General features: G+C 37.9%; 1 protein-coding gene across 3 annotated transcripts in view; it reads right to left on the minus strand.

Annotated features, from left to right (window-relative positions):
* Positions 1-19,342, minus strand: part of hnrpkl (heterogeneous nuclear ribonucleoprotein K, like) — a 33,055-nt gene that overhangs the window by 1,569 nt on the left and 12,144 nt on the right. For all 3 annotated transcript variants that reach the window (XM_057819889.1, XM_057819890.1, XM_057819891.1), the window contains 10 exons: positions 17,209-17,281; positions 14,790-14,903; positions 14,561-14,689; positions 12,523-12,824; positions 11,734-11,775; positions 11,375-11,414; positions 6,974-6,989; positions 6,606-6,632; positions 6,467-6,534; positions 6,226-6,395 (listed from right to left, as the gene is read on the minus strand). In XM_057819889.1, the coding sequence (XP_057675872.1) occupies positions 6,226-6,395; positions 6,467-6,534; positions 6,606-6,632; positions 6,974-6,989; positions 11,375-11,414; positions 11,734-11,775; positions 12,523-12,824; positions 14,561-14,689; positions 14,790-14,903; positions 17,209-17,281 (981 nt within the window). The remainder of the gene's footprint in view (positions 1-6,225; positions 6,396-6,466; positions 6,535-6,605; positions 6,633-6,973; positions 6,990-11,374; positions 11,415-11,733; positions 11,776-12,522; positions 12,825-14,560; positions 14,690-14,789; positions 14,904-17,208; positions 17,282-19,342) is intronic.

Here is a 19,342-nt window from a genome sequence, read left to right on the forward strand (position 1 = left end):
ACTTGATTTAGCCTCCAAATGTGCGCAATCAACAGTTCTGTCCACTTCTGCTAGTTTTAAGGAGGTGTTTTTGCAGTGTAGTAATGTGATATATGTTAGGAATGGCTTACTTTTAAAGGCATTTTTGTGCAACTTGGGTGTTTACTCTCTAAGTAATTTTTGCCAAAAGCTTACCATTACACATCATTGCCATTGTTTAGTTGTTGGAATTTACTACTTGTTCACATTTGATGTGGAAAAAAATACTAAATTACATTTTTGCACAGTAACATTTGCTCTTTGTATACTTTAAAATTTTACACACATATTTGAATAGAATTATCGGAGTGACATTATCGGTTATCGGGTTGAAGGGGCAGGAAATTATCGGTTATCGATATCGGTTGAAAAATGTATTATCGTGCATCACTAATTTAAATATAAGGTCTTTCAGATTTTTCCCCCCCAGGATAAAATGGATTTTACACTATTTTTGTAGAGCAACTTCAGAAATTACATTTGCAATACAACAAGTTTCCCTTTTAAGAGGACCTAGTCAAGGTGGTAGGTTAGTGATTGTCAAGTTGGTCACCTTAAATGGTGATTGTCAAGTGGTCACCTAAACTGTAAAGTGCTTGAGAAAATCTTGCAATTGGCAGTGAAAGTTTAAAAAACAGCCACTAAATGGCAGTAGTTTACCATTAATTACCACAAAATAAAAAAGCTACACATGACCATTTCCCTTGGTAATTGTTTTTTTCAAATCACATTACAAGAAGTATACAAAACACATTTTAATCCTTTGTTAGCTATTGAAGACATTTCTTTTAATCAGATAGAGAAAATCCATAATCTTATTCAATCAAGAAAAACATTTAAATATACCAGGAGGTGTTTTACTATCACCTACATTATAATTTGCCTATCACCATGCCATGTTATTCAGATCAACGTTACCCCGCACTCGTTCCAATAATAGTGTCAACCGTGTTGTGTATCTGAGGGTGATGGTGGATCTACGACTCCGGTTTATTCATGCTAAGGCTAGTGCACCTGCCAATACCCCATTGAACATGGCTAACTCTTGAGTTAAAACTACGAACTTCACATTCATTCGAAAAGCAAACCGTGCAGAAATACATTATTGCATCTAACACATTTTATTTGGAGAAATTGGCAACTTACTTTGAAATGTTAAGCAGGTCCACTGCCTTCGCATGACCCATAAACTGCGACCCAAAGTATCTGGCTGCGACTTGGTCGCCTATCCAATAGCTCACATGCTGGTCCAACTGTTTGGACTTGGTTGTCTTGTTGAGGCTTTCGTCGAACATAACAACTAAGGCATCTGAGCAGTTCCTTACGTTACCACACAGTACTGTGCGATTGCCTGCTGTTGTGATGTTGATGCTAATGATGCTAACAGCGCGCACGCACGAGGTGCATTATGATTTGTAGTGCAGTGCATCGTAAAAATTCTACGCGTCATCTTCGTTATGGATTTAAAAAAAAAAAAAAACGTCACGGATATAATTTAGGTTGCACTGAAATGTTCTTCAAAATTAAGACCACGGTGAAAAAAATTCCAGACTTACGACACTTAATTTAATACTTTTAATACCTTTAATAATGGTAAACTAAATTCAATGCTTTTTAAATATTTTTAATAACCCACGGGTACCCTGACGTTTTGTTTATAAATACATGAAATAGTTTTGAAGACGGAAAACAACAGTGTTAAATTACTGAGTAATAGCAATTAACTATTTTCACCTCCTCAGCCAGCGTAACTTTTTGGGCAGATCTAAAGGCCGTTTCACATTAGCGGCAGCCCGGTGTAAAAGGGTGCGCAAGAACTAGGGCTGAACAATATTGGAAAAAAACTGACACTGCGATTTTTGAGGTGTCTGTGATATATATTGCGATATTAAAACTAGAGGAATTTTTACCAGACTTGAATAGCTCTGTTTGGGAAGACTGGTTGACTCACTATCACCACACTATATTCATTCGGGAATCCCGATCCGATGACATGATGGGAAATAGGGCAGATCGCACCGTTTTTCATAGGATTGGAGTCAGGTGAAAAGGGACAGGTTTTTAATTAATGCTCGTACAGCCTCTCATCCTCCCTCCTGAAAAGCAGTGCGACCAAACTGTTTTTCCTGGTCACCAGTGCAGCTGGCATTTAGTACTTAAAGTTAATGATGATTGACAGATTTGTAGCTTTGACCTGGCCAGAGACTCTTCGGTAGCTCTACGATCTAAGGCACAAATGTGTGAATCATCGTTAAACTTGGTACACAGTCTGAATTGTGTATCAAGTGAAATGCTGTTCTCGGCAGCGTGAGCGTCAAAGCAGTCAAAGCAAAAATTATTCTGGAAGTGAAATGCTGTTCTCGGCAGCGTGAGCGTCAAAGCAGTCAAAGCAAAAATTATTCTGGAAGTGAAATGCTGTTCTCGGCAGCGTGAGCATCAAAGCAGTCAAAGCAAAAAAAAAAAAAAGCTATTTTTCCGTAGCGGATCGGGACTCAGTATCCGCAGATTCTTTAAATCAGGTGACTCTGACTCGGGTGCAAAGATATGCGATCGGCACATCCCTAGCATAGATATAATACTACAGGTACACGATAATTATTGGTCCGATAATTATCTGTCCGATAATAGGAATTATGACGTCATCCCAATAAATCCAATAACATTATTAATAGGACCGATAATATACGTATAATATTTTTGGCACGGTGTTGGCGGATTGGGATGTGTGCGTTTGTTTCCACTCCTGTTTTGCCAGTACAACGTATCAGTAACTGTTTGTGGTTTGAGGAGAGGAGGAGTTTTACAACAAATCAAGCGCTCCGTTTCTGTGACGTAACGCTTAAGTAACGGCAGTGTGCAGCACGGCTGGCTAGTAAACAACAAGCATTGCGTAGGTTGCATGGGATTTGTTTTTAATTGTCGGTGGAGAACGCTTCCCTTGCAGTTTGTAACACATGCAAAGCCTAAATTCCACGAGGAGGGGAAAAGATGTCGAGCTACAACACATCTTAATAAGCCACTTAAAAGATCACAATCGCTTCTATGGTGTTTTTGAAAAGACTACGAGGACGCGCGAGCTGCGACTGAAGCTGCCCATCCCAGGTTCATCATTCCAAGCCGCCGTCACTTTTCAGATGAATGTTTACCGGCAAATTATAATGATATAAATATAATAATATAATAATATTAAGATTGCCACACTCGTCAAGCCACGCACGGCACATAAATTTCACCAGGGACATATGGACGTGTAATTAGTCCTGTCAGCTTGCTTGATCTGACGGCGCAGTGGCTGGATAAGGATTTCGTACTGTACAAAGAAGAAATCTCATGCTTCATTGAAAATAGGTTCACTCACTGCGGTTTTTATATGGAGGAGAGCCATTAATGCTTTTTGTTCTACCATATTTGAAAATGAGGAATGCGGTTTCACTAAATTTATAACTTGATTCAGTGTCATAGTTATTTACTTTTGGATACTGTGAAGAGTCTTAATGCACTTTTTGTTTCAGTTAAATTTATCAACATTTACCTGTAAGTATTTCTTTACTTGAATCCTAGCCTTGGCTTATGCAAAGTTTGTTACTGTTCTAGAGGCCTTATTTTCTATCACTGAGTGATGAACCATACTATGTCAATTAGCAAATGTTTGCATTTTAAAGTGTTTTTTTTGTTGTTGTAAGATATTGAGAGGCCTTTTGGTTATTGATAGGCTTACTGTCCCATAATTACCAGGTTAAGTTGTTTAATGGACCAAGACCACAACAGTCTCCTCTCCTCTAGCACCAAATGTTTTTATCTGATGACAAAACACAATACCTGTTTGGTTTATGTTTTAGCTCAGTGCTCATTGTTCAGGGAACACCTCTTCAATGACATTGACTAATTGATTGTGATTGACTCATATTATATTTGAAAAACTAATTACTGGCACTTTATTTGAAGTCGCGACTGTTCTTGTCTTTGTTTTGTTCATTATAATAATGTTTATGTCATCACGAAAAATCTGGTTAGATCAAAGGCAAATGTATGTTGAATTTTTTAAACCTCCAGGGGTTCAAAAACTGAATATACATTTAAAAATTATATATTTATTATCGGTTATCGATATCGGTATCGGCTTTGAGGAGCAGGAAGTTATCGATATCGGTATCCGTTTCAAAAAATGGATATCGCGCACCCCTATGTAACACTGTTTAATCCAGGCTAAAACAGTTTATCTGTGAATGATGAAAATTGATGGATATTAAGTGGATCCAGGAACCCACGTCTCTGCACAATTACTGCTTTTATGAAGAAAAACAAATGTTTACTATGTGTTTACATTAAAAAAACAAGACAAAAAACAATCAACGTCCTGCGATGGGACTATTGCGCACGTGCGCATTGCGATGGCAATGTTCAAATGATATATTGTGCAGGCCTAGCGGGAACTTATTTATTGTGTATGTGCCTGGGGGCTTCTCGGTGAAAGTGAGAGGTGGCAGCAGTTTTGGACGGAGCAGCAAGTCTTAGGTGCATTTTCGCCGAGGAGCGGGGCCCAAAATCAAAACTTGTTCAATTTTCAAAGCGTTGCCCCGCTGACGTCAACAACGCATCCAATACCAGAGGAGCAGGCAGCGTGATACCAGTGCAATCAGGTTGTTTCGGCAGACGGATGCACAAAGAATCACGGCCAAAGAAACCTTGATAAATGCTCTGAGACACTCAAAAAATGTCTCCCTGACCTCTACATGCTAAGCTAAATGATATCTCGATGTGCATTTGTGTGGGGAAAAAAAAAAATCCCTTCTCACCGAAAAATAAATGCATTGGTGCTTGGGACTATCGTAACTATACTAGCTGGAGTCCACCCACTTTTCACTTCCTGACAGGGTCGACATCAGCCTATGTGGCTCCTCCCGTTTTGCGCTTACTGCAGCCCACTTTTCACACTGTGTAGCCGCTAGTGTCAAACAGCCTTTAAGGCCGTTTCACACTAGCGGCAGCCCATTGTGAAAGCTTCAAGCTTCAATGTTGTCAACATAGACAATTTTTCAGTAAATAGTTTATCTTGCAAGCATTATTCCTTGGGAATCAAAAAATAAAAACACGAACAACAAACAATATGCTTTTAAGATGCTCGGTAGTAAAATTAGCTCTGTCCGCTGGTGTAACTTAATGAAATTAACTGGATTATAGGGATGCACTTTCAATTATGGGAAAAAAATAAAGGATTTTAAGTGCACTTTATAGTAAAAAAATAATCCAGTGAAAGTATATGGTAAGTAATTAAACAGATTTTGCATCATGATTCATTGTGGTACTCCTTTTAATGTTGTCGCATCTGCTGCCGGGGGGCAGTACAGACGAACAAAAATGAGCCTATATCCTTAGTGGCTAAATAAGCTACAATATAATTGACGTTTTTGTGCAGAGGATAAAGAATATACTGTATTGGCCCGAATATAAGACAGTCTGGAAAAAAAAAACTTTTTGAACACCAAATTTTTATACAGAAAATAATTACAGTACATCTAAAACAAATGATTATAACAATATATTTGAGAGAAAAAACATGTTATTTTGCCTCATTCAAATCTTAATATCTGAACATTTAAATATGTAAACTAAAGCAAATAAATTCGTAAATGAATGGCTTCTGGTTTTTGAAATGTAAATAAACCAATCTATTGTGATAAAACAACAAAATTGTCATAACTGCATTAACCATCAAAGTGAAGTCTAACTGTAACTGTAGTCTTGAAACAAATCTGAATAAGGAAAAACATTGCAATAAAATAATGCAAAGTGGTTAAACCTGAGAGTAGCGGAGATCTGTCATGACAGAACATTTCTTCTCAAGTTCAGCATTCGCTTCAATGATATCTGGCGCCATCTAGCATCGTGAATGGGTATAATGTCTAGACCCTGAAAATAAGACGACTCCCACTTTTTCAGTTTTATTTCAATGCAAAAAACACCGTCTTATATTCGGGCCAATACGGTATACCTGTGAGGAATGCAATAGTCCGTGTTTCTCTAAGTCAGATAACCTTTTCTTGAATGATTATAACAACTATTAATCTAACAGTTAGCCCATCAATAGCTCTTTGCATTAAGCCCGTACACTTGTATTTAATGACAAAATTTTGAGGTTTTTCAGATGAATTTTAACAGCCCGGTTTCGCCTTTATAATACTAATGGCGCTTTTGGCAGAGACTCGCCTGTTCTGCAGCAGGTATTGGGCATTCTGGATCTGATCCTGCGTGCCAACGATAGTAATGATGCGGTCCTCCGAGCCCTCCAGCGGCTCATCGATCTTGATGGAAGCCCCGGACTCGTGGCGTATTTGCTTGATCCTTTGGCCTCCCTTACCGATGATGGAGCCGGCGAGCTGTGAAACAGCCATAAAACGTCACCACTGGTGTCCTTTCAACACTCTTTTCCCCAACTTTGAACACATACATCTTTGGGAATGGTGACCTGCGTGGTAACGACGGGCCCTCCCATGTCACTGTAGGAGCCTCGGCCACCTTAGTGTCAACCATGAAGAGTATTGAGAATTACACACTGAAGATTGTTAGTTCTTTTTTTGCCCACTCACCAGAATGAAAGCGATCCCAGGAATTGTCTTAAAGACATCACAATAGAAAGACAGAACAATTATTTCAAAATTAGCCAATGCTTGTAAAAAAAACACACACACAAAAAAAAAAAAAAAAAAAGTTATGTATTGAAAAGCAACAATTTACTGGAGAGACTAGAAAGACCGTTATCTTAACATTAAAATTGGTTAACTTAAATTTTTATAGTTGTGACATTGCCATCGGACCCAACCGCAACAGGTAATAATCCACATTACAGAAAGATCATTAAAAAACATTTATTCATTAGTTCCAATGGACAGTGTACAGGATTAACACAAATGGAATTTATGTAGTGTGCATGATTAACAAAAATTGTGAGACTCACCATAACTGCCTCCACTCTATTTCCGCAAAAGGAAAAGGGGGGAAAAATCGGGTTTAGTGTCAGAATAAAGATAGCATGCTCATAGTCTTAATTTATAATTATGCTTATTCATATTCATTCTATATGCCATTTGTGACATGGAGGCTCGATTTAATAACTGGACCAAGAAAAGTCTTGAAAACATTCCAACTGCACATAAAAATACACAGTTTGTTGACCTGACATGTCACACCTGTATTCCCAATGAAACAACTTAAACTTTGGAACCCTCGCTGTCTAACTGCTTCCTCATAACTGATCATATCCAAAATGTAGAGTGGCATGAAAAAGTATCTGAACCTTTTGGAATTTCTCACATTTCTGCATAAAATCACCATATTAATTGTGATGGTTCACTTATTTTTCCCTCTTCTGTCATTGTTTGCATACTATCCTCATTAAAATATGAAGACCTATAAATGTTTGGGTGATTTTAGCTAAAGTAGACACTTTTAACATCTGTGTGATTTTGACAAAGATCAGATCACATTTGATGGTGATTTTATGCAGAAATGTGAGGAATTCCAAAGGGCTCAGATACTTTTTCATACCACTGTACTGTATGTGTGTGAAGTCTTGAAGTCCATCGCGGATTTTTTTTCAATTAAAAAAAAAAAAAAAAAAAAAAAGTACAGATGAGCTGTCCCGAGTCGATCGCGTCGTCTCTCTCCTTCCCTCCCTCTCCCTGCTCTTTTTTCATCAGGCGGTGCACGAAGTTGCTTATTAAAGTTAAATAAGATTAACAGACGTTTAATGTTTAATCTTGCCACACTTGCCTGGAACCCGAAGCTTCAAAGCGCCGCATGCGTCAATCATCCTTTAACTTCTTAATCAGCTGCTGTGGCAACTCATTGTGTGTATGTGAGCAGCTTGAGTGGATTTGAGTGGACTCACTCAATTAAGCATTTAATAAAGACAAGAACTTTTATACTTTATTCTTGTTTAAAATAACTTGGTGGGACAGTAACAAGTTTAAAACTTATAACTATTACATTTGAAGTGCTTAAAAACCATTTATTATTATATAAATTCACAAGGTTTATTTGTAATTATACTTTGGGGGGAAAAAGTGAAAAATTTGTATGTATCTCTTTCCAATGCTAAATCTGAATAAATACATTGAACACACACTATTTTTTTGGAGGGGGGGGGGGTGATACTTCGCGGTTTTTCACTTATCGCGGCGGGTTCTGGTCCCCATTAACCGCGAAAAACAAGGCAATAGTCCTCTGACGCCACAAGTAAAATGATTAATTACAAATGCGAGGTGAACAAGTTCCCATGATTTCCTGGCAACGTTTTGGTACAACCTGTCTGAAAGCGAGCAGATTCATACATCTAAGTAATCGATTAATCGAGTAATCGAGAAAAAAAAAAAACATTTAACGCGTTGCAGAATAATTTAAGTAGATGTTTATTCTTGCAATAACATTTATTTTGAGGTGCACCTCTATTGGTGCCAAGATTGCCCTTGAAAAAGAGCATTAAATGCAAATACAAAATAAAATGCCAGAGTGTATCATTAAACTAAATGAATTATACAGCATGTCAAAAGTAAGCACATTACCTTAAAAGTCGCATATTTAGCATTCGTAATGCAACTACAGTAAGTAGTACATAAACTATTACTGCGTAGCAATTAAGTAAACTCTCTCTGTACCCGTTTTGGTATCATGGTACTAGTTTTCTTTACAATCTGACATGAGATAGGGATTTGTCCACATTTACCTGCTTGACCATTGGTATAATTATGATAAAATGATGAACAAACTATTGATTCCGTGACTAAATCATCACCATACTTTCACTGGACCTGCTGGGAAAAATGTATCAATTTATCAGTTACTGTCCTGCTGTAAAATCACACAATATTAACTGTTAAATATTGCTTTTAAATAGATGAGGAAAGCTTTCACTGAATGTTCTGAATTTCTTTTTTGTATTATTGAGCAGAGTGACTTTTAAACTTGCCCGATTTACGTCATGTTCTTCTAGTTGAGACTGAGTCAAAAGTGCCTCCATTTGACCTTCGTATGACGCCACTAATCTACAAAATCTAATTACAAACGACAACGTCATGGATTAATTATTATGAATTTGAAGGGAAGCTGCACAGGAACGACTCCGGATGATGTAGTCTGCTTGCCATGAGACAACCAAGGGGACGAGCGTTGCTGGGCTACCAAAGGCGCCTCAAAAAAAAAAAAAGGAATCGGCTGTTGTGGCTGCTACTATGCTCAGATGTGAAATTATGATAGCTTCCTAAGCCCCTTTCAGACATGCCTTGAAACCAGGTGACAAGTGTTTATAGGGGTGTAATGAAATAGCAATTGCCTCGAATCGATTGCGATGCAAACCCATGATCAACATCGTTATCTTTTATACTTTGTTTTGTTAAAAAGACTAGTTTTAATTTGAATTTCTGAAATGTTTCAGCAATCAACAGCAGTGTCAAACACTTTATAATTGCCTTGCCTTTTTTTAAGCATAAGTGTCTTAAGGTTAAGATTTGGTAAAATATATACTTAGTTAATATCACATTAAACTTATCAAAATCAAATTGTGGTAGACTGTGTAATATCGGCAAATATTGTATAGGGGTGTAACGGTACACAAAAATCTCGGTTCGGTACCTACCTCGGTTGTGAGGTCACGGTTCGGTTCATTTTCGGTACAGTAAGAAAACAAAATGCAAAATATAAATGTGCTAGTTGTTTATTACACACCTTTGTGCTTTCAACAATAGGAACATTAGCCTTTACAAAACTAGAATTCTGCTCAAAAAGTAGCGGGTATTTAAAGATAATCCAACAACAATCTGCCTTTCAGACCCCGCGTATTGGTCAGCTTTTTTTCTGAAAGAAAGAGGAAAAAAGAAGTCCTGTGCTACAGAGAAAAGCAATCACAATGACAAAGATTTCAACATGTATTTTGCAAATGAAATGCCTCAATGAATCTTTTTTTTCTCATGAGCAGTTTTCAAAAGCTTTATTGGTGGATTTTCTCAAGTTAAAGCGCCACACAGAAATTAATAAATTTAATTGTGTAAGCAGGATCTGTGTATTACTCTTATTATTTAATTACAGGTGTTTTAGCTCATTTCAATTTATTTTATTTAAATGGGCTATTATTTATTATGTGTTTATATTTTACAAATGTGATGTAGTATTCATTTATATTGCATATTTTATGTTGTATAACTTTAGTTCCTATGTGAATATTAGTTCCTACTTGTTTTGTTGTGGTAGAAGGGTTTTGTATTAAACACAGGGCCATGTTGGTTATTATTACAGCAGAGACGACAGCAGTAAATCAACAAAGACAAGTCAACTGTGCCCCGATCTACCACTCAAGAGATCTGATGGACTCAAAAAGTGGGTGACGATTGCATATTAGTTTGAAAATCGAACGGATCCACCGTATTTTTACACGAGTTACTTCCGGTCTGCCCGATCCCAGCTACCGGTAATAGTATTGATGCAGGAGAGTCGTGTCTCGCGACAAATAATAAACTCTGCCGTTCTTTTCGCATGCGTCGTGTTGAGCCGCTTTTGGCTCTAACAGGTTGCGTCTAAACACGCGGCTGCACTGCGACTGGTGTGCATTGGCTGATAGACTTTAACGCCCGCGTTTCACTGCGTTCTCACGGCGGCCACGTTGTCGCGCCGTCGACGTTTCTGGGTTATACTGTCCTACCGTGTTGGTCCTCATTACAGTAGAGAAGACGGAGTAAATATAATCTACACAAAGAAACTGTAACCCGATCGACTCACAGCCTCGAAAAGTAAGGGTTACATTATGTCAGAAACTCGTTCGGTACGCCTCCGTTCCGAACCGAGCACCACGTACCGAAACCGTTCAATACAAATACTGTACATGTACCGTTACACCCTTAATATGTATCATCAAAGAATCGATCTTGGCCATTTTCTTTTCTTTTCTTTGTATTTTTATGCGGTTCAAGTTTACAGTATGTGTGAACAGAATCTGCAAGACATTACATGGTAATTTACCGCCTAGCAACCTAGTCTTAATTCCGGATCGCTTGCAGAAGGCGTTGTTGTCAAATACAAGCATAAATGTTCTACTTCAGACAGACAGGTTGATCTACGCAAAATGTTTTGCTTATTCTTTCTCACCGCAACACCTAACTATGACCAGCAGTTACGTCCGACAGCTGCCCCACATACTACAAAGTATTCAGTCTGGTTTTAGAGTCAGTCAACCCCTGATGAGCTCATTCTACCATGTCAGAAAAGACACAATCTGTGTAGATTCCAGATCACATTATAGTTCAATGTTGCAGTATTTGTATCTGGAAGCAACTTCACTGGGAAAGAAGAAGGGGCAGACAGCACTTACCATGCTGTCGTAACGGTCTCCTCCACGGCTTCTTCTTTCACTGCACAGATAAAAAGGATTAATAGTACTAATATCAACACAATTTATTTCAAGAGCCTTTCAAAACACCCAAGGACACTACAAAAAATACAAATTAAAATCGACAAAAGCACAGATTTTTGCAATTGCAACAACAAGCTGGGTGTCATTCATTTAGCTGTGAAAATAGATGTTATATTTACGCAATATGGAACCAAGGGGGTAATGTAGGATAAAGAGGAGTGGCCCTATGACAGACCCCATAGGCATTCACATGTCTAACTAACATTGACGCATCAAGGAGCAGTCAAAAAGGGGCAACGTGACATTTTGGACCTCACCTTGGTCTGTCGTCATGATAGCTGCCATGGGAGAATCTGTCTCTGTAAACACGGAGGATTATTAGAATTTTAAAGTGTCAAAAAGAATCAATTTGATAATAAAGCTTTAAAAAAAAAAATACAAATGAAAACCAACATAATATGCTAAACAAAAATGTAAATAATATTTTTTAAATAAAAGAATTACAGTACAGATATAGGTCAATGTTAAAAAATATATATATTGATGCCAAATAATAAATTAAAACCTAATTATATTGATTAATTTGAAATTAAATATAAATAAAAGTAATATACATTAATTTAATACAACTGAAATAATATCAAATCAATCGCAAGTCCATAATATGAAAATTAAAGCTGGATAATTCCAAAACAATAATGATAAGAGTAAAATAAAATAACTTTTTTTTAAAAATACCAAAAAAATTACTATACTGCTATCATGATAGCTGCCAATGGGGAAGCTATCACTTAACTTAAGGATCATTATTTGAAGAAAAAAAGGGTTTCACCAGATATTTTTGACAATACATAAAATAATATTGAAAAATATAATTAATATTTAACAAATAAAATAAAAATCGGTCGAAGAATTTTGGCTACTTAAAAACTATGACCAAGCATCTTAGACATGAAGATCAATTAACTTTATACTGGATGTTGTCTATCCCGTTATGAAATTAAATACAATTTACTTTTTAATAATTTAAGAGACTTCATAAAGATTAGTAAATTTAAGACCCTGCAGGATAATGGCTGTCATGGAAAAAAGAGCCTTGTCCTCACCCTCCTCGTGGCGGCGGGGGTGGGAGCGGCAGGTTGCGGGTTCGGCTACCCACGCGTCCCCGGCTCAGAGGTGGCAGCGGACCTCGGCGGGGGCTCAGGTCGTCGTAATCCCGACGTGATGGGGGAGGCGGACGGCTGCTGCGAGAGGGAGGCAGACGCTCATAGCCGCCCCGCACACGAATTGGGAACCCGCTTACGGGCCGCCGGCCCCGCTCCTCAAACATGACTGTAAAGCCACCGTAGTCGTACGTTTCGTCATAGAAGTTGGGATCGTAAGGCTGGGCGCGGCCTTTGATTGGCGCCTGCAAAATAACCACAAGCATGTTACTTCAGTTAGTATTTTGATTAGGGAGTTAACACATTTTTCTTCTTTTGGCAGGGTTTTAGGGAAGAGACAAAGAACTGATTCTATTCTTGTTAGGTTTGCTGGCTCAAAAATAGGCTCGCGGTCTTTGCATTTTGCAGGTTTCAACAAATGAACTTTTTAAGACCTTTTTAATACCACTTAGAACACATCTTAATGGCATTTCCAAGGCAAATCTCACAGCCAACCCCGCAACAAAAAAAAACCTAGAATGCCAGAAAATGCAGTTACTTTCTAGGAGATATGAAGTTTTTCTTTGTCGCTATGACATTTCATAAGACACAATTTCATGCAATTCATTGTGTAAATTAAAGGAATTTAAGACCTAGCAGTCAAATCAATGCCTTTTTAAGACGCTTATCAAATTTTGCAAATTTAAGACTTAAAACCCCGCAGGAATCCTACACACACCTTTATTCAGAGAATGTAGTCATATGGCTTACATTGGCTGTAGGGGTGTGCCATCTTAGGCACCCCACGACTCAATTAGATTATGATTCAGGGTGCTACGATTCGATTATTGAATGATGATCATGGTTAGCACGATTGTCGGTGCATCGTACATTACTAATTAATAAAGTAGCCAAACAAATTTATGTCCATTATTCATTTAAAATATCCTTATGATTCAACAGGAGCGATGGAAACATGTCCAGACAACAAAAAGCTGCCCTTAAACTGCTTTTTCTTCTTTTTTTTTCAAGAACGTGCAAAAACACTAACCATTTTAAAGGCAGTACTTATTTGCCTCAATACAAACAATACAATAAAATTTACACAGGTGGAATGAATTCCACATTTTCTTGAAACAAAGTGTCTTTAAAAATAAGACTTTTTTTTTAAACCAATATACTTTTTTTAACCAATATGCTTTGTTTTCACAGATTTCTGTACTATTTCGCATGTTTGTAGTGTTACCGCTGTACTTAATCATGGTTTTACACGTTCTGCATATGGAGTAACTTTTGTACACCAACAAACAACAACACACGTTAGCAAATTGGCTAATTACCTTAGCGCTCGGTGCTAACTATTAACATCTCAAAAACAACAACAATAAAGGCTAAACAGTATGAGAGGGTTCGCGTACTCACCTTTTATAGACGCACACGGGTCTTAGAAAGACACTCAGGACATTTTTCAATTGACATGACTTGAAACTACTGCTGGACAACTGCACACAGAAGCAGTACCGCTGGATCCCTGCCTATCTCATACACAAATTTATTTTCCAGTCTTTTGAAAAGGAGTAAATCTCTCGCTCAGTAACCGGCAGCATCCATCATAACGTTGTGTGTGTGCGTCCGTTAAAGGTGTCCGGGTGGCAGATGTGTCTTGAATTTCGTTCCACGTCGAGCGGCTGTCAAAAAGTCACTAGTGAATATCATCGTTTTTGGACCTTTATGAATCGCAATCGAATCGTCACATGTCAGATCGCGATGCATCTAATAATCAATTTTCAATCACCTGCACCCATTTAAAACTTCCTCTGATAACCCTTAAAAAAATTAAGTTCTAGTAGATTTTGCAGACTGCTTTTTGTTTCCTGGAGACTTAAAAGGAAATCATAATGGTGACTGATATTGGATACGGTTGATAAATTTCTCCTCCTTGCCTGAGGGCCCAGCTCCAGCTGAACGTGAGGTGTATACAACAAACTTGGTCAGAACCCACCTCAGCCACGAGCTCTAGGATGACTTTGATGCATTCTACGACTCGGTCTGGCTTCCCACCCACAGAGACAACTCTGTCTGTAGAATGTGGACAACAGTCCTGAAACAGCTTAATGGTCGTCTGCGTATTCTGGGGGAAGGGGGCACAAGGTAAGTTCTACAGCATGCAGGATGGTCATTTCAGAGTAGAAAATGAAGCGTTTTTTTTCTGTCTAAGACTCTCAGCTTACCTCTCGCAGCTCCTTGATCTTGCTGCCTTTCACGCCGATGATGCCACCTGCCAAGCTTTGATGGATCAACAAGCGCAGCTCGCAATCAAAGTCAACACCACTGTAATGCTGGTACTAGTTACACAAACACAACAATGAGGGAAATACGTCAAGTGCCTTTTCAGAAGATGAGAATGACCTCAGTGTGTGTAGTTGTGCAGTTGCTCTACATTGTTGGTTATTAGAATACATTGACATGGTTAAAACATTAAAATTAAAATGACGAGAGTTCAAATATAGTATATTTGTCCAGAGAAAGTGTCTTATATCACCATTTAAGTAGCAATTTACACCCCTACTGCTAACTAACAAATTGACAAACCAAAATACAAGCTCTTATGGAGTGTTTGAGTGTACTTTTATTACTAGTTCAGCCTCAGTTCCAGGTCTATGACTGTATTCCGGGTCAATGATTTATTGGCCTTCTGGTTCGACTTAGGAACATCATGGCATCGCTAAAAATAACAAAAACCAATATTGGTCTAAGATTTTGGCACAGGATAACATATAGAAAATATTCAATAGTGTTTAACAATTCTAAACACATTGCGTTCAAAAGTATTTAAGTCTTCTAACTTGTCGACTAGAGGTGTGCAAAATTTCCGGTTCTTAGATTATTCGCGATTCGGCCGTGGAAGATTCGAGAACGATTCACAAACATCCAAATTCCGATTATTGAAATATGCCAAGTAAAGCAGAAGTACGACACACTCAGCGCGCCGCGCGGTCTTCGGTAAGCAATTAGGGACGGAGCGAGAGTAGCTAAATATCATGCTTCTCATTACCCGGCCCCTCGGGTAACGCCAATGCTCAACTCACGGCTCTAGCTCAACTCATGCCACGAGATAAAAAATTTAAAAAAAACATACCTGACTGCTGCCGAAAAGCTGCTACAAGCCACATTATGTTACGGTAGATATCATTTATATAGGAGTAGATGCATTATAGCTTCGGTATCGTTACCAGCACATCTACAAAAAACTAGATGCGGGCGTTAGTAACGGCCGCCATCTTAAAGCAGTACACTTCCCTGCAAGGCTGTTGTTGCGAACCTTCCAAGCGAACCTGATTAACTTTTTAACTAAAATACTCCTAAATCGGTAAAATATTGACTTGAATCTATCTTTAAAATAGTTTTAAAACTTTCACATGTTGAAAGTAGACAAAAGAGAAATTATGGAATAACAGGAGCAATTTTAACAACTTTAACGGTTGATTCACAACATTAAATTAATTGAAAGTAGTTTAAAGCTGCTGATATAGAATGGGGACTGGAGTTTTTTATTTACTGTTATTTTTGTATATTTGTTTACTGCTATATGTTAACTTGATACTGAAATAGTAGTTTGGTTTAGCCTGAGAGGATTTTTAAACAATTTTGAAACTAATGTACAAAACAAATTAAAAGGAGTGGGGTGCATCAATAATCGTTTTATAATCGAATCGGAGCCTCTGAATCGTAATCGTAATCGAATCGTTAGGTGCCCAAAGATTCCCAGCTCTACTGTCGACTGTCAGATATTATACCACTTTTTACTGGTACAGTGGTACCTGTACATACAAATTAAATTTGTTCCACGACCTGGTTTGTAGGTCGAACTGGACGTATGTCGAGTAGGATTTTCCTATGAGAATACATTATAATTCGATTAATTCGTTCCACAGCTCAAAAACCTAAGCTAAAATCCTTCATAAATACTGTTGGTACAGTTCAAAATCAGCAATTACACATAGCGGAGCAAATAAATGAATATAAATCGGAATATAAATAAACATACAAACAATAATCAGAGGTGGAAATCTTTGGGCACTTCACAATTCGATTCAGAGGCTAAGCTTCGATTAAAAATCGATTATTGATGCACAACCCCCCCGAATTGTTACCTAAACTTATAAAAGACTGGCGAACGGAGGTTGGAGGAGGACCGTCGAGATCGCAGACATATTCCGGCCGTATTGTTGAGCCAGTTGACTGACACGCACACCACGCTCATATTTTTCTATCATAATTTAAATGCTAAGCGCCAACTTTTTCCTTTTTTCACCACCTGCACTGACCTTCTTAGGACCTGTGTTGATTTCTCTCACAAGAAAATCCGCTGCGCGGGAAAATGAAATTGCCACGCTGCCATAAATCTTCACATTTTGAGGATGTTGTCACATGCCGGACAAATGACGATTTAAATTTTACGGCGAATGTCGATGTGGTCGCTACGTCGAGGTACCACTGTAATTTAGTTTTTCACCAAGGTAACATTTCAGTACCGGTGTGGAGGTACTTTATGCGGTTAAAGTCAGAATGTTGGTATTGTGAGAATACTAGATCAGCCATCGTTTCCTTGTACAAATCATTCTCAAACAGATAGTAGTTCATTTTTACCTCCTCCAAAGTTGGTATGATCTTTAGCAGAATGTCTCCAATGGTGTCGATGTTGGCATTCACGCTTAGGATCCTATCAGGAAATCCAAAATGAAAGCAAAGTGTCACACCAAGGCACAAAAAGTAAAGAGAAACAAAGAAAAGAAAACAAGTGTTCAAGGAAACGTATAGAAAGGCTTGGACAAGGAGGCTTCAATGTTGGAAAACCGCGACTTTGCTATTTCCCACTAATACTACACAAGCGGTTAACATGCACTTAGAAAAGATTATCTTGGAAAGACTGACTGTTTTCAAATGGCTAGAATTAAGAGGAGGTCACGTAAGAGGGGAATTCTTTCACATAAAGTTATGTAACTATTCAAAATGGGAAACTTAATTTAAGTGAGAGCCTACTACACAATGCCAGCAAGAAGGAAGGGGGAAGGGTGGAAATCAGTGACTCTCAACTGTTGGACATAAATAATGCCATGTACCATATAAGTGTTTGAAATTCATATTACCAGTTAAAATGTTATAATGCGGAGAGCTCAGTCAATTTGAAAAAGTTGGAATGCAAGCACAACACTGTACTAATGAAAATTAAGACCAGTTGAGAAGTCCCGTCGACACAACGTGACAAGGGGATGGTAGGTGTGGGGAGGCAGCAGAATGCGAGGAAGGAAATGCATGTGGTTACCCACTGCAAGATGGTACAGGACAGGACGTAGGGTGCAAGAAAGGGGAAGATGTATGGCAGGTTCAGAGCAACGTTTAGCGGGATGGGGGTAGTTGGGGGGCGTCTACATTAATTGGCTGCGATAGACATCCATTCAATTTCAACTAGAAGGCCTCTCGTGGTTCAAATGTATATTAATTGCTGTCAATTGCACTGAAACATGATTATTCACTGTTAGCTTTCCCAGTTTAAATAGAAAATATTTGCTAAAAAAAAAATATTAATGACGTTGCAAGGAAAGTTGAGCTGTCCAGGATACTTGCCTTTGATTGGCTAAAATAGTACCAGCATTGATAAAATGTTTGCCAGCTATAAGGATGACCACTTCCTGGCTATCCTGGCTTTTATTCACGTTTTTCTCGACCATTAACTCAACTTGCAAGCGCCACTGCTACAGATGAGTCATTTGTCATTGTCAAAGAATTGCTAATAAGAGGGAATTGGCGAGTTTAATTCAATTCTTATCATTTGTGTTAGCATGCTAATGGTTAGCTGCTTAACACATTAGAGTCCGCAGTAGTTGTTGGTGCTGGTGCTTTTGTAAATATTTTAAATATCGGAGAGTATATTTGTGCTTGAGTTGGATGTCGCAATAATTCACTCCTCATTAAATGCCAGTTTATTCTTTTTTAGCGTTCTGGAAATGACCACGATAATCTAATCCAAGACTAATACCCAATAAACCATGCAATTTAACTGCAAAACGGGGGACTATAGACTGGAACTTCACAACAACCACACAACTGAAGCAAACCTTCGTTCATGATAGTCCCAATATTTTAAGATTGTGTTTGCGTAGCGGCATAAATTTCATTTTCAGGCAGCAGAACAAGTCCATTACCATCGTATTTATTGTTTCCTTTGATTTGACATAATGGACCAGAGTGTTTTCCGTGTAAATATTTGCCTAAATTATGACATTGAGGCGGTCAAGAAAGTGGTGCACCAGTGGAAAATTATGTAAAGCTTAGTTATTGCAATGCCTACCATTTCATTAAATTGTTATATATGTATGGCCTGGCATTACTCTACCCTTCAAACACAAATTTAGGTTTCTTCGTTCAGTCTCTATTTTTTTTCGATATCTCCTTTTAGACCTGTATAATAAAAATGCTCCCTTTCTTTATAAATGTGTACTTTTAAACCTTTTTTGTTATTTAACAAAATTAAATATAGTAATACGAGTCATCGCTACGAGCTGAAATTACCGTATTTTTCGGACTATAAGTCGCAGTTTGGCTGGGGGTTTGACTTACACGTGGAATTATTAACACATTATTATATAATTTCACATGTTATTTTGGTGTTTTGGAGTTACACTGATGGTTTGGTAAACTTGTTAGCATGTTCTTTATGCTATAATTAACTGAAAAACTCTTAATAGCTATTTTACGTTAACATACTGGCTCGCATTTTGTT

Source organism: Corythoichthys intestinalis, chromosome 17 (assembly GCF_030265065.1).
Source record: "Corythoichthys intestinalis isolate RoL2023-P3 chromosome 17, ASM3026506v1, whole genome shotgun sequence".
Lineage (NCBI taxonomy): Eukaryota > Metazoa > Chordata > Actinopteri > Syngnathiformes > Syngnathidae > Corythoichthys > Corythoichthys intestinalis.